This window comes from Manduca sexta, chromosome 9 (assembly GCF_014839805.1).
Source record: "Manduca sexta isolate Smith_Timp_Sample1 chromosome 9, JHU_Msex_v1.0, whole genome shotgun sequence".
Taxonomy (NCBI): domain Eukaryota; kingdom Metazoa; phylum Arthropoda; class Insecta; order Lepidoptera; family Sphingidae; genus Manduca; species Manduca sexta.
The window spans coordinates 2,335,513-2,349,655 of record NC_051123.1 but is presented as its reverse complement, the minus strand read 5'-3'; the positions used below and the strand labels follow the sequence as shown (position 1 = coordinate 2,349,655).

The 14,143-nt window shown below is 39.4% G+C and overlaps 3 protein-coding genes and 2 long non-coding RNA genes across 5 annotated transcripts in view; 2 read left to right on the top strand and 3 right to left on the bottom strand.

Moving 5' to 3' along the window:
• Positions 1–2,930: 2,930 nt before the first annotated feature.
• Positions 2,931–5,633, bottom strand: LOC115448916 (small nuclear ribonucleoprotein Sm D3). The gene is made up of 2 exons (XM_030176542.2): positions 5,167–5,633; positions 2,931–3,787 (listed from the first exon to the last, which is right to left on the bottom strand). Exons 1-2 carry the CDS (start codon positions 5,474–5,476, stop codon positions 3,705–3,707), a joined length of 393 nt encoding a protein of 130 aa, XP_030032402.1. The 5' UTR covers positions 5,477–5,633; the 3' UTR covers positions 2,931–3,704.
• LOC119188808 lies at positions 4,930–5,309 on the top strand. Its single transcript, XR_005112113.1, has 2 exons — positions 4,930–5,092; positions 5,132–5,309. It is a non-coding gene; the product is annotated as an uncharacterized LOC119188808 (long non-coding RNA).
• A 326-nt stretch (positions 5,634–5,959) lies between the features above and the next one.
• On the top strand, positions 5,960–11,940 carry LOC115448933 (zinc finger protein 668). The gene is given in 8 exon segments (XM_037436754.1): positions 5,960–6,278; positions 8,035–8,114; positions 8,116–8,160; positions 8,662–9,379; positions 9,382–9,416; positions 9,797–9,857; positions 10,487–10,567; positions 10,569–11,940. Coding segments are annotated over 8 exon segments (1,260 nt in total). The 5' UTR covers positions 5,960–6,119; the 3' UTR covers positions 10,650–11,940.
• On the bottom strand, positions 9,976–10,574 carry LOC119188807. Its single transcript, XR_005112112.1, has 2 exons — positions 10,472–10,574; positions 9,976–10,170 (listed from the first exon to the last, which is right to left on the bottom strand). It is a non-coding gene; the product is annotated as an uncharacterized LOC119188807 (long non-coding RNA).
• The window catches only part of LOC115448934, a 9,455-nt gene continuing 7,244 nt past the window's right edge, over positions 11,933–14,143 (bottom strand). Inside the window, 6 exon segments of the mRNA XM_037436885.1 lie at positions 11,933–12,225; positions 12,414–12,538; positions 12,775–12,832; positions 12,834–12,943; positions 13,609–13,629; positions 13,632–13,795. Of these exon segments, the coding sequence (XP_037292782.1) occupies positions 12,081–12,225; positions 12,414–12,538; positions 12,775–12,832; positions 12,834–12,943; positions 13,609–13,629; positions 13,632–13,795 (623 nt within the window). The 3' untranslated portion in view covers positions 11,933–12,080.

Sequence of the window (14,143 nt, the reverse complement as noted above, 5' to 3'; positions counted from 1 at the left end):
TCTGTTTCTCAGTGCTGACGGCATGGCAGCCTTCACAGTGCGTATACATAGGGCCGTTGTGATAGGCTAATATTAAGATAAAACTTTAATCTACTTGGCTGTCAGATAAACAAAGTTGAGAAACAGACTTATTATCACAGCAATGCTTCGTCCTTAGATAAGTAAAGTTTATGAATACGCGCGTTAGTCTACAGGGTGACAACTATCAGGTTCAGTTCAGAAAAACTTCAGCCATAAAAGTTGGCACCCGCCGCAAGCATGCAGTCTAGCTGCATCTTGAAACAACTTATTATCTACATTCTAAGCTGTAATATCTAAGTGGTCTAAGTGTAATGTATATAGTACTCTAGTGTATTTTAGTTATTTACAATGAGGATCTCGAATGAAGGGCGAATCGGATTGTAGGCAGCCACTACTCGGTAGCTGTAAAAATAATCACATAGTCCTGATCCCACAGTAACATACAATTCCTCTGGGTATCAGGAACTACTGTCGATTTTAACACAAATGCATATCAATCAATGCGGGGACGGTGACCGCAGTTGCTGGTCATATAGCAGATTGGTCGTCTGCGCTACGCAGGGAGCAAATGATAAAAGTATCAACACAGATCTCATACATTTAGTCCAAGCTAATTGTATGCAGGCTCGTTGTTAAATGACTGAACAATCAGTAAAATTGGTGTACTCTAGTCCAAAAATATAACACGTATGGCCGAAATAAATAATCAACCATAATTCATCACATCTATGACATACTTAAGAATTTGCGAAATAGTAAATGGCAAATTCGTGAGTTTGCCATAGATGTGACATTATCTCCAACGATCGCAGAAATGTATCTATAAGAATTAACTTCAAGCAATCTGGTTACATATTAATTTTGTTTCATTCATTATCGTGATCTATTTGCATGTATTGATATATTTTTTTTTTATTTTGTCCCATAGCCCTGTAAGGTATCTGCACATAACTTGACTGCTGACGCCTAAGTCCGTTACCAGATTGACAATTCAAATCCCTATAAACGCGGTGTTATTAACCTTATGGCAAATTAATATACAAATAGTAATATAGTACGGGCAAACATGTCTCACTATCCCCTTAGACATGCGATCAAGCTATGTGCCGATGAAAAGTTGAATTAACATGAGCCCCAGTAGTGTGCGCGTTGTGATCTGCACACACATGTGATAGTAATACGGTATTGGGGACAGGTACAGAAACATATCTAGCTTAGTACTAGAGTAGGATAAGTGGATATGGCTTACCTCACGAAAATATACAACATCCATAAATATATTGTTACGCGCCGCTATCCTAGCCGATGACATCGGGCGTTTCCGGAAGTATTCGGCTGCGCGGTCTGGCTGGCAGAAGAGAAGATATGTCAGGCGGCGACTATTCGATTATTATTCTCTCTGGCTGGACGTTGTCAAAAGAATGTCTAAAATTGTATTCTGTAATTATTTTGCTAATATGTTTACTGTAAAAAGAGCGTTTTACATTCAGAAGTGGGATTATACAAATGATAATTTGAAGTTACATTGAATTCGAATGTGAAGAGAACTATCAGAATAAATCTGTGATGAATCATTGAATGCCAAAATTAAAATTACCAGATTCTCAGATTTTTAGTTACCATGGCAACGTCTACGTCTGTTGAAGTAAATATGTTGGGAATGCATATGGAATTGATGTCTGCACATTAGTACGATTAACGACATTCATAACAAAAACTTCGTTATGCCTGCTGCTTGAATTACTGGAGAGGGTATTTTCTTAGAAACTAAATCATTGGAGACAGGAATGACTGGAGTCATGTGAAGTCAAATCGGTGGCGCAACACTTCAGGCTGACAATGCGAACGTGCGTAACTGTTTATTTTATTTAATCTGTCTGACTGTGGCCGTGAGCCTTTGATCATATTCTGTCTGCAGCCATGACCATTCTGATCATATTCTGTCTGTGACCATGAACATATTCTGTCATTCATTGTCTGTGATCATATTCTGTCTGTAGTCATGAGCATTCTGATCATATTCTGTGTGTAGCCATGAGCATTCTGATTTGTGTTGCTGGGTCCAATTTGTTTAAAATATAGGTACCCAATTCAGTTCTACTTTCTCAAATTTATTTTTGTGAATACCTTACGGTATTCACTTTGCAGGATGGCCGATGTTACGCGCCGCTATCCTAGCCGATGACATCGGGCGTTTCCGGAAGTATTCGGCTGCGCGGTCTGGCTGGCAGAAGAGAAGATATGTCAGGCGGCGACTATTCGATTATTATTCTCTCTGGCTGGACGTTGTCAAAAGAATGTCTAAAATTGTATTCTGTAATTATTTTGCTAATATAATGTTTACTGTAAAAAGAGCGTTTTACAATATGTACTCACTCAGTTGCAAATCATTATTACAGTAACTATTTTTTATATATTTCTGGTCGGTAATATCTGAGGAACCTGAGAGGATACAAGGAATTTCTGTCCCCTTGGTCTAGATTACAATTGTTCACTAGTTCACATAATATTATCGACAAGTTGTAGACATACATTATATTATATGTAACAGCACAACAAGTACATAGTTATTTCGACGAGTGCAAAGTAAATAGTCATTACAAATTTACGACTTGCTTTTTATTATTTAAACAAGGCTCCATCATTGACATACCTTTTTCCGCAAATTTCGTCTATTTTATTTTTTATTAAACATATACCTATAAAATTTAAAGCGAATTTGACTCCCAATAAAACAAAAAGCTTTATATTCACTCTCCTGTACACTAACAATTTCGGAGATAACTCTTTTTACTTTGCACCTGTCGGCTTGTAACATGTGCCAATATACAAGGAAGTGAGTTGGCCATCTCCTGTTAAGTTATATTGTAATAAGGACAAGTGTGTAAATAAATTGGTAATAAAAACAATAGTATTAATGTTGTGTTTATTGTCCCTTACCACACACACACATCACAATGTATAACACAGTCTCACAAACCATACCTTGTACACACAAGAAAATGTATTGTGCTAAGAATTTTCACATTACATGGGTAAGGGTTGGTTTATTTATTCATACTTAGTCAATATTTTACAATAATTCAATATTGATGTTGACTTAATAGTCCACTGTTTACAAGGTTATATTTCAAAGAGATAAATAAGCTAAATTAAAGTTATTAACTTTGTGTGAATTATTAGTGTGATTGGTCAACTTGTAAATTTGTGCCTTACTTGGCATCACATTTTTCTACCAATGAAGTATACATAACACATACACCTAGAGCCTGGGTTGTAAATGACATTCAGCTCAAAATTAATCTGCCTAGAATAACATGTAAGAAAGTGAACACATAGATTAGGTCTAATATAGCCATGCAGCCGCTGGAAAACTACAGTAGCACTTTCACGCTATGGTGGAATTTTTAGATGGCCATCCAAACACATTTCTACACATACTGTTTATTAGAAACTAATAGCATGACATTTCAAAACATATTTGTCACATAACAAATATATAGATAGTAATAAATAGTTCTAAAACTCCCCAGCAAATTTACATACCCTTTGAAAAATAACCAAATAAACATATTGCCCCATGGGCAGTATCACAATAGTGGACCATACAAAACATTAACACCACCATCGCAGATTACGAGATATATTTGGCTTAATCTAATGCATTAAATATAAGGTTAGTGCTAACGCCGCGACGGCCCGGAGCCGCCCTGCCAGCCGCCCCGGTGCCCCCCGCCTCGACCACCTGCCCTCCCCCGACCCGCAGCTGAAATGTCACAAGGAACAAAATAAGTCTATAAGAACTGTTATTTTCAACAGAATGTTGAACATATAAGACTCCTACTTTTTGATATAAAAAATATTTTCAGATTATATCCTAGTTTTTAATTTTATTATTTTCTACTGACTCCTATGTTTCATTGCCAACTCATATGTTGTGGCTTAAGTTCTAACACTGCAGAAATAATAGTAAAAAAAATTCATGAGACAAAATAAACTGTTGGAATTTTTTTATAATCAACTGTTTAAATTGAAGTTAATTTAGAATTGGAATTTCAAATATATTTTATGTTTGATTGGATGAAAATACATACTTACATACTAGTACCTATTTCACTCAAATTGTATTAGAACTTAAAGTGACAATATCCAGAAAGATCAAAATATTTATAGATATGGTTTACAGTGATTAAAGGGTAAAAGCTGTGTTGAAATGGATGTCATAATGAAAACTCAAAAAATACTTATGTATATTCAACAGATAGTGTATACTTTATTGTTTTAGATATCTATCTAAATACCAACATACATATCTCGTGGGTCCTCTCTTGGTTTGCCGGCAAACCTGACAGCTACATGACATTACGCGTGTCACAGAAAAATAACCTTATTGTATTGTATGTAGTATATAAGGTTATAATCCCGTGACACACGTAAATGTCAATGTAGCTGTCAGGTTTGCCAGCAAACCAAGAGAGGACCCACGAGATATATGATTCTTGGGTAGTCAACCTTTTCTCACTAGCCTGTTTACTAGGAATGTTATGTCAACAAAATTACAGCATACAACAAGCACTTAGAATTATTACATTCACTTTATGCACAAAATAATTGACTAACTATAACTAAATATATATGGAATTATGCAAATGAATGTGATAAACAAGTTTATACAGTGTCCCAAAAAATAGTGTCAAGCGGGGGTCCAGAGATAGAGCACCCCTTGGGGTATCTGAATCGCCCCCATGTATGTTCTGCGATTTTTCATAGTTTTTGAGTTATGAATATTTTCCAGAATTTTTGATTTGAGCAATTAAATGAAAAATGGCCCCAGTATAATACCTTACTTATGAATATATTACAGAGTAAACATAGTTCTAAAAATTAAAAGAAATTCTTTTACAACTAAACTGATGAAAATGGTTATCACTTAAAATTTTAGTTGGTAGACCCTAAACCCTGGTATACAAAATACAATTTTTAAGCTCCCAAGAACCTATCGTTATCTTTTGAACTACGTCGATAGTATACGACTGTTAACCTCAGGGTTTCTGATTTTTGTTTACTTTAGGTTACTGTAGATATATATATCTACAGTAACCAAACAAAGAAAATACGTACTCAGTTTTCATCTGTTACACTCACCCTGAGCCCGTAGTATTGCACTTTTGCCGCGACCGGCAGTCGGCTTATTGCCCTGCCGTTTGAACATTGGCGCGTTCTTCAACATGTCAGGCAATATCAGGAACCTGATCTTGGAGCCTCGAATGTAAACATTTTCCAGTTGCGCAACCCGGCCGTCGCGATACGTCACCGTCACCAGAGTCATCTGGCAATTCATGTTATCCTCGGCTTCTATCAGCTTCCCGCGGTATACTTCGCCGGTGTTTGTTTCACAGGTCACTACATGGCCTTCAGCTTCGTGAAGTACTTTAATAGGCACACCGATGGACATGATAAATGATATTCTAATACGTTTAGGTCGTAATTTTTAAATCGATAGTAATTAACACTGGATTAATATGGATATATTACACCGAAAACAACAGAAACAAACTGCAAACACACTTAACCATAGACAATTTTTCCAAACAATATGGCGACTGACGTAGATTGTCAAAATGACTCCTTATTTCATTATACGCATACGACAATTATAATTATTTGAAAGCATATATTGTAAAACTTAATGTCATTATGGCAAGTAAAAGAAATAAGATGTACGTACAGAACATTTTATTAAATATTTTTATTATTCATCGGATAAAGAATTATAACAATATTATATTTTGAAATGTAAATGTGGCACTATGATTTTTTAATTCAACTACTACACTTCGAACTATACTTTAAAAAACCATATTCAGCTAAGATTATGTTTGTTTCTGTACGAATGACTTGGATGTTTGTGCCCTTTATGCAGTCTTTATAATGTAATTTGAATTGTCTATGTTTTAGTGCGTTTGCTAATGTCCAAATGACAATTGACATTACCAGTTATAATTTATGTGTTGGTTCAAATAACATTTTAGCTTCTGTAAATAACTTAAGAGAAAGATATATTCGTACAATTAATTTTGTGTGTCTGCAAGTGTAAAATGGCTACAGAAGTAATGAAGCTTGAGGTGGAATCGGAGTCGTGCTGCGTGTGCGGCAACACCAGCGGCGAGTTATTGACGCCAGAAGAGCATGATGCGGGTGCTTCCCTGGGGCAGGTGCCGCTTCGGGCCATGCTGCTGCAGCTCAACAATAGTAAGGTGCGCCAATAATATCGCCAACATTAAATGTTTAAAGTTTAAGTATCATAACCGAAACGATCATTACTCTATTATGTTTTGTTTACCTTTTATTTGATGTAAAATATTCCTATCCTCTCGAAGTAAATATCAAATTCTGCCGTAATAGTAGGCTTTAGATTCCTAAATCCAATGTATTAATTTAATTTAAATGTGAAATATATCATGTTTTATTCTATTTGGATTTTATGTTTAGAGAAAGCTACCTAAGTTCTGCAATGGGCTTCCAAATGCCAATGCAAATTTTATGTTTCAAAACTAATGTAAAACTTAATACATATTTAATGACATTGCTTGGAAGTTCTATTGAATTGAACTACTTTTTAGTGTTCATATATTATAATTGTTGTTTGTTACAATTTACATATGAAGTGTAAACATATTATCAGGTTACTAGACTATAACTATGCTTTGGTATTTTGTAATAAATATAATTTTTTGGTGCCATAAAACAATTGTTACGTGGCGTTATCCTAACCGATGACATCGGGTGTTTCCGAAATATTCGGCTCCCGGCGGTCTGGCTGGCAGAAGAGAAGATATGTCACGCGGCGACTATTCTATTATTATTCTTTCTGGCTGGACGTTGTCAAAAGAATGTCTAAAATTGTATTCTGTAATTATTTTGCTAATATAATGTTTACTGTAAAAAGAGCGTTTTACATTCAGAAGTGGGATTATACAAATGATAATTTGAAGTTACATTGAATTCGAATGTGAAGAGAACTATCGGAATAAATCTGTGATGAATCATTGAATGCCAAAATTAAAATTACCAGATTCTCAGATTTTTAGTTACCATGGCAACGCTACATCTGTTGAAGTAAATATGTTGGGAATGCATATGGAATTGATGTCTGCACATTAGTACGATTCACGACATTCATAACAAAAACTTCGTTATGCCTGCTGCTTGGCTCACTGGAGAGGGTGTTTTCTTAGAAACTAAATCATTGGAGACAGGAATGACTGGCGTCATGTGAAGTCAAATCGGTGGCGCAACACTTCAGGCTGACAATGCGAACGTGCGTAACTGTTTATTTTATTTAATCTGATCTGTCTGTGGCCGTGAGCCTTTTGATAATATTCTATCTGCAGCTATGAGCGTTCTGATCATATTTTGTCTGTAATCATGAGCATTCTGATCATATTCTGTCTGTAGCCATGAGCATTCTGATCATATTCTGTCTGTGACCATGAACATATTCTGTCATTCATTGTCTGTGATCATATTCTGTCTGTAGTCATGAGCATTCTGATCATATTCTGTGTGCAGACATGAGCATTCTGATTTGTGTTGCTGGGCCCTATTTGTTTAAAATATAAGTACCCAATTCAGTTCTACTTTCTCAAATTTATTTTTGTGAATACCTTACGGTATTCACTTTGCAGGATGGCCGATGTTACGTGGCGTTATCCTAACCGATGACATCGGGTGTTTCGGGAAATATTCGGCTCCGCGGTCTGGCTGGCAGAAGAGAAGATATGTCACGCGGCGACTATTCTATTATTATTCTTTCTGGCTGGACGCTGTCAAAAGAATGTCTAAAATTGTATTCTGTAATTATTTTGCTAATATAATGTTTACTGTAAAAAGAGCGTTTTACACAATGTTTTTATTGAATGTACAACAATTTTATTTTAAGGACTAAAAGAAAAAAAATTGTCAGTGTTGCAAACAAAGGGGAATTATAATTATGTGATAATGTGGTCTCAGGTGGTGCCGGAGGGCCGGCTGTGTTCCAATTGCATTCGGCGCACACTGGAGGCGTATGAGTTCAGCTCGGCGCTATCGGCGCGGCGTGCCTCCACTCAGCGAGAAGATCAGAGCACTCCGGAGAAGGTCATCATTGTTTTGTATAGCATAAATAGGATTTTTGCAAAGTGACAGTAAAGTTTATATGTATATTTTTTGCAAACATAGATTATTGGCAATTGCATTTTTTTTTTTTTAATTTAAGTAATACAGTTAAAACTGATTATAATGACATTGAAAGGACAATGCAATCTAGTCAGGATTCTATATGTGATTGTTATAAGTAATATATGCTTTGTTATATGATAAATATTCATTTCCATATGTAAACTGGCTGGCAAACAATGGCCGTAAATTCTATAGCAAAAAATTTACATGGTTGTTATAAGAAGTTGATACATGTAATGTCAAAATATCCCAAGGAGTAGAAAAATGGAGATGTGATATTATATCACATTTACATAATTTCAACCAGTGTTGTAAGTGGTTTGTTTATAATAGTGTTTATATAGACCTTCAAATGAGACAATGTTGTTAAGGCTGGTTTCTACTGTAATTTGTTTAATGGGATTCCCAATGACTTTACAGATTGCATGAGCTGACACAGAAGATAGACGTATTCATAGTGGTGGGCGGTTCGGGCGCGGCGGCCGGCGGCGTGTATAGCGAGGACGACATCATCATGGTGGACAAGCACGCGCTCGCGGCCGCCGCGCGCGCCGACGACGACGACCTCGAGCGCGCCCGCAACGCGCGCGGCGACCACGTCTACCAGTGCACCGTCTGCCCCGCCTCCTACCCGCGCGTCGCCGACTACCGCGCCCACTGCGCCGCACACGCGCTCGGCGCCGCGCACGCGTGCTGGACCTGCGGCGCGCAGTTCGGCACGCGCGCCGCGCTGCGCTCGCACTCGGCGGCGCACGCGGCGGCGGCGCTGCGCTGCCACCTGTGCGCGCGCACGTTCGCGTCGGGCGCGGAGCTGCGGCGGCACGAGGGCGCGTGCGAGGCGCGCTGCCCGGCGTGCGGCCGGCGCGCGCCCGACCGCGCCGCGCTGGCCGCGCACGCCGCCGCCGCGCACGGCCGCGCCGCCTCGCCGCCGCACGTGTGTCCCGCCTGCTTCCGCACCTACCGCGACCCCGAGCTGTTCGCGGCGCACCTGCTGCGGCACCGCCAGGCGCGCCAGTTCGTGTGCGGGTACGACGGCTGCATACTGCGCTTCGCCACGCGCAACAACCTCATGGCGCACATCCGCAAGTGCCACGCGTCCGAGGCTGCACCGACGACGCCGCCGCGGGAGACGACGCCGCGCCGCCCTCCACCACGTGCCGCGAATGCGGACGCATGTGAGTTACACACATTGTAATTGTACGACCACTGCACTGAGGTACTGAGTTTGAAAATAATTGCGACCGAGATATTCCATCTTAAAAATTAGTTGCAACTCAAAATAAGGAAGTTGGTGATGTAATACCCCAGTGCCTCGGAAAGCACTTAAAACTGTTGGTCCGGCGCCTAATCTCTCCTGTCATGTCAGATTGCAGTCTTGCTGTACCATGAAAGTGAAGGAAGAAAGAGTGCATTTGTGTATAGCGCTGACATATGTGCACTATAATATCTCCTGCATACTTGGCTGATCTTCGTTGAGTTTGGCCCCCGTGGGAGAAATTCGTTAAGGAAAAAATCTATACACAAAGTAAATTGTCCTCATTATTTGTTTTTGCAGATTCGGGTCGGTGGCCGCCATGAAGCGCCACGCTCGTGTGCACCGCCGCGCGCAGATGCAGGTTAGTAATAACGTTTTAATAAAACTGAGATTTTTGAAAATAAAGCACCTTACAATGAGATCACTGGAAAACTGTTTAACAATGTGAATAACATTGTAGTTTTAAAATGAAAATCAAATGAGTGAACAAATTTATTACGCCGTTTTATGCCGAGATGATACATGGGGCATTCCACAGACAAGTTAGTTGGACTTGAAAACACATAGTGGGAATATCGCTCCATCTGTTATTTCTTTTTCAAACTTTCTAATTTCCAATGATGTCACGTGTGGGTATTATGCCTCTGTTCCGTTTCTTGACACATACCCTTCTACTGAAATTCAAAGGCATATAACTTGTTTTTTTACTGGAATTAAATATTCTTCCTGTGTTAGAATTTATATGACATATATGTTTTATAAAAGAAAGAGCATAAGTGAGTCTGGTACTCTATTCCTCAGAGTGCCATTGATTCGTAACTAGGCTAATGAAATAAATAATGACGTACATTTATTCAAGTACCATGGAAGTGCAAATGAGCCAATTATGAACAAAATCTAGAATATGAATATTTTCGTCGTCCGCGTTATTGTAAATGCCCCAAGTGTGAGTTTAACACTAGCGCCAGGTCTTACCGTGTGGTGTTGTAGCAGGAGGAGGGCGGCGACTCGCAGGAGGAGGAGCACATGGAGGTGGAACACGACGCGGACGGCGAGGCGGAGGCGGACGGCGACCACGACGGAGGTGGAGTACCTCGAGGTCGAGACCCTCGACGACATGGACGAGCAAGAACACAAGCACCACATACAATGACGCACCAGCGGAATGTCTTAACCACATGCAGGAATACTAAATGGGGTGAAAACAAACTAAAATTAAACTTATACATACAAATAATCCTGTTAAATAAACTTCATTAGAATTATTTAACTAAGAGGGGGCTTTAGTCAAGTTACATTGTTTGAGCTCAAACTCTATTCACAAGAACTTTATTTTCATTAATACCTCTCAAGGTCATCAACACCCACAACTTCTTTGGCTTTGTGAAGGGTTATGGGCAGTGGCGTAACCTTTTCTTCCGACTAATTTAATTTTATGGTGTTCTGTTAAAATCTGTTACTTCTATTCACCTTTATTCCTGTTCACTATGTTTAGTTTTGTCGTACACGCCTGACCCCAAAGATGTTACAAAACCTACTAACTGTTTTCATAACATTTATTTATGTGAATGTAATGAAATTTATAAAATCTTTTCTGCAGTAGAACAGTTCATTTCTTTTTATACTTGTAACAATCGCGTTTTATGTTTCCATCATTTTCACCCCTCATCTCATTGTTAACCATCTTTTACTGATATACTTAGTGTAATGAAATAAAAGACTTTGATTATGCCTACAAAATATTTACGAGAAAATGTAGAGGTAAATATATTCGAACATAGAATTGTTTTGTATGAATTTAGTTAATAGTATTTTGTAAGTTAGCGATATCTGTAGTAGGTGGCAAAAATGGGCGCAATATCCTTCTGCTGGAGCACAACTATTAAATTTTTTCCGCCCTAAATATTCATGAGCTAAAAAGTGCACTTGCACCCCTTTAAATTAAACTTAATATTTATTGTATAGTGCGTAGATACATATGCATCTCCTTAAAAGTAATCCTGGCGATGTTCATGGTTAAATCCTACCACAAACAATCCTGTCACGGCGCTCGTGACATCATCAGCCAGATAATTGAAATTGCGGAATACTTTACAAATACCACTCAAACTCCACTTTTATAAGTAATTTTACTTTCGAATTTACAGCAGGCTCGATCATCCATGAAATGGAATTGTCGTACAAAATTTTTTGGTTATAGATGACTCGCTTTGATTGGTTTATTCTTGGGATCGATCCATAGATAACGATAAGGATTGTATATTTACTATGCGATAAAAATATAATGTCATCCGAAGAACGCACTAGGTAGTACATTTCCTACCTGATCACGTCATATGCGGTCTTTGTACACCAGCTGGTGATTGCGTTTTGTGATTTTTTCGACGCAAATAATATATTATGTAATAATATGTAATATTTAGAGGAATAAACTTGTTAAAGTATGCTCTTGTTTATTTGAGTTGCATTTATTAATAAAATATATTGTACAATACTCGTAATGAAAGACTAGGGTCATAAATAGGAAGTAACTCGTCGTCGGTACCAAAAACAGAGAATATGCTGAGCATTACCCCGATATACTTCAGAGCTGGTCGGGCGCGGGCGCGGGCGCGGGCTTGCTGCGGCAGATGACCGCCACGCGGCGCGCGCGCGCCACGCGCTGCCCGCGCCACACGCCGCCCGCGCCGCCCAGCACCGCGTGCGAGAACGAGAGTAGCGCCACGCCCCTGCACACCACGCACCACCAACAACTCATTATTCATCATAGTATTCATCATGTATTTTGTGTGTAACTTGATGTATAGATCACCAGAAAGTATTATTATAATAAATCTTTCCCTAAAATTCAGATAGGCACTATCTGCGACGATACAATGAATGATACCCTATTACTAATTAGTGGGTAATGTCATACCGCATGATATAGAGAGCGCGTCGTTGCAGCAGCGCATGCGCGGCGAGGTGCGGCCGCGCCTCATGCTGCAACCGCATCACCGCGCTCGACGCTAAACACACGCCTGCGATCACCGCCCCGCAGAACTGCAACACACCACGGTCACCAAACAATATACATAGCGAACCGATACGATCGCGTTGACGCTGTAACCTCCGTAATATGAAAACCAGTATCATACAATGCATTGCAGCAAGAAAACAAAACCTGTTCAGCGAGATAACAAACAGCATGTACCTCCATACTTAAAGAAAATATGATAAATTGTGACGGACAGTATTCGCATACAAAGGGTGCTGTCTGTGGATAAATTATGATGTACCCTGACGGCGTCGACGTGCGGGCGGATGAACCCGGCGGCGGCGAGGTCGAGCACGTGCGTGCGGCAGCGGCTCGTCGCGCACGAACGCGAGCGCGCGCACGCGCCGCATCACCGCCTCGTTCTCCGCACGCCACGACGACACCTCCGTCTCGCGGTAGCCCTCGATCGCCTGTAACCAGACACAACTCACGATTATATTAACATTTATTGCGTTCTTGCGTCGTCAGACCGAACTTATGCAAAATTATATGACAGATTCCACTGCATTATAGCAAATCGCGTTTTAATAACATTTTAAATGTTTTGTCAGGTTATTTAATTGTGCATAGATTCTTCATCCATAGAGCACAATAAAATTCTCAAAATAAGTCTGCATTAAATTGCCACATTGGCGTCGTTGTATTGCGTTACGACTGCCATGCTGAGGCTTTTCTCCTCAGTATCAGTCTAAAGTCTGGAATTTATGTCCAATCTGGCAACGGGTTCGCCTCATATTACATCATGAGATGGAATACACTTGGCCAAAAGTGGGTGCAAGATTTATATTTACATACATGGGAATTACAGGTTCTTTATAATCTAGCAAAGTGAGTGTGTACTTACATACACTGAATCTTCAAGTATGTATATTGCTAAAAAGAAAGAAGATAATATATTGTTAAAGTTTCCATGATCACAATGATGATGTTAGTCTGTTATAAGACTTATTCTGATTTTGGACCTCTACCTAAACCAACCAATATTACCTCAAGAGTTACATGCTATCCATTAATACCAAAATGTAGCAAATGATTTATTTATATTAATTTTCCACATCATTTAGCTGATACTGACATTATCCCAGTGATCGAACTCTCGTACCGCATCCTCTTGAGCCGCGGCTCGAGCTCGGCGAGCAGCGCCGCCTCCTCCTGCGCCGACACGAACTCGGGCAGCACCTGCATGTCGCGCAGGAACGCCTCTCGCAACTCCACCTCCTCATCCCCTTTCCATGTTGGGCATATCCACCAGCTAGGATCACCTGTGCCAGAGTGTAAGATAGCTTCATATATTACACCTACTACAGGTATGATACAATAATCATGAAGTGTATGAATTTAACATAGCTGGTTGATTTTAGTGTGATGCTATGTATGTAAGAGATACAAGCTTAATACACTTGCTTCAATGGATATAAAAGTGACTTTATAAACATTACATAGAAATACATAGCACTAAAATCTTTTCTTATTATAATTATTGAATATTGATATGACTGGTTATCAGGTGACATAATTTACTGACAATTATGAATGCAGGTGAGAGATACATACACACAAAATAGATGATAATACTGATGATAATAACTGGTGGTATATGTGAGAATCTG

Bases quoted from the DNA above. Each gene is read 5' to 3' on its own strand.
- LOC115448916 (XM_030176542.2), bottom strand. From the start codon at position 5,476: ATGTCCATCGGTGTGCCTATTAAAGTACTTCACGAAGCTGAAGGCCAT. The intron at 3,788-5,166 runs GTGAGTGTAACA...GTGACATTTCAG, and splicing joins TGCAATACTACGGGCTCAGG to CTGCGGGTCGGGGGAGGGCA.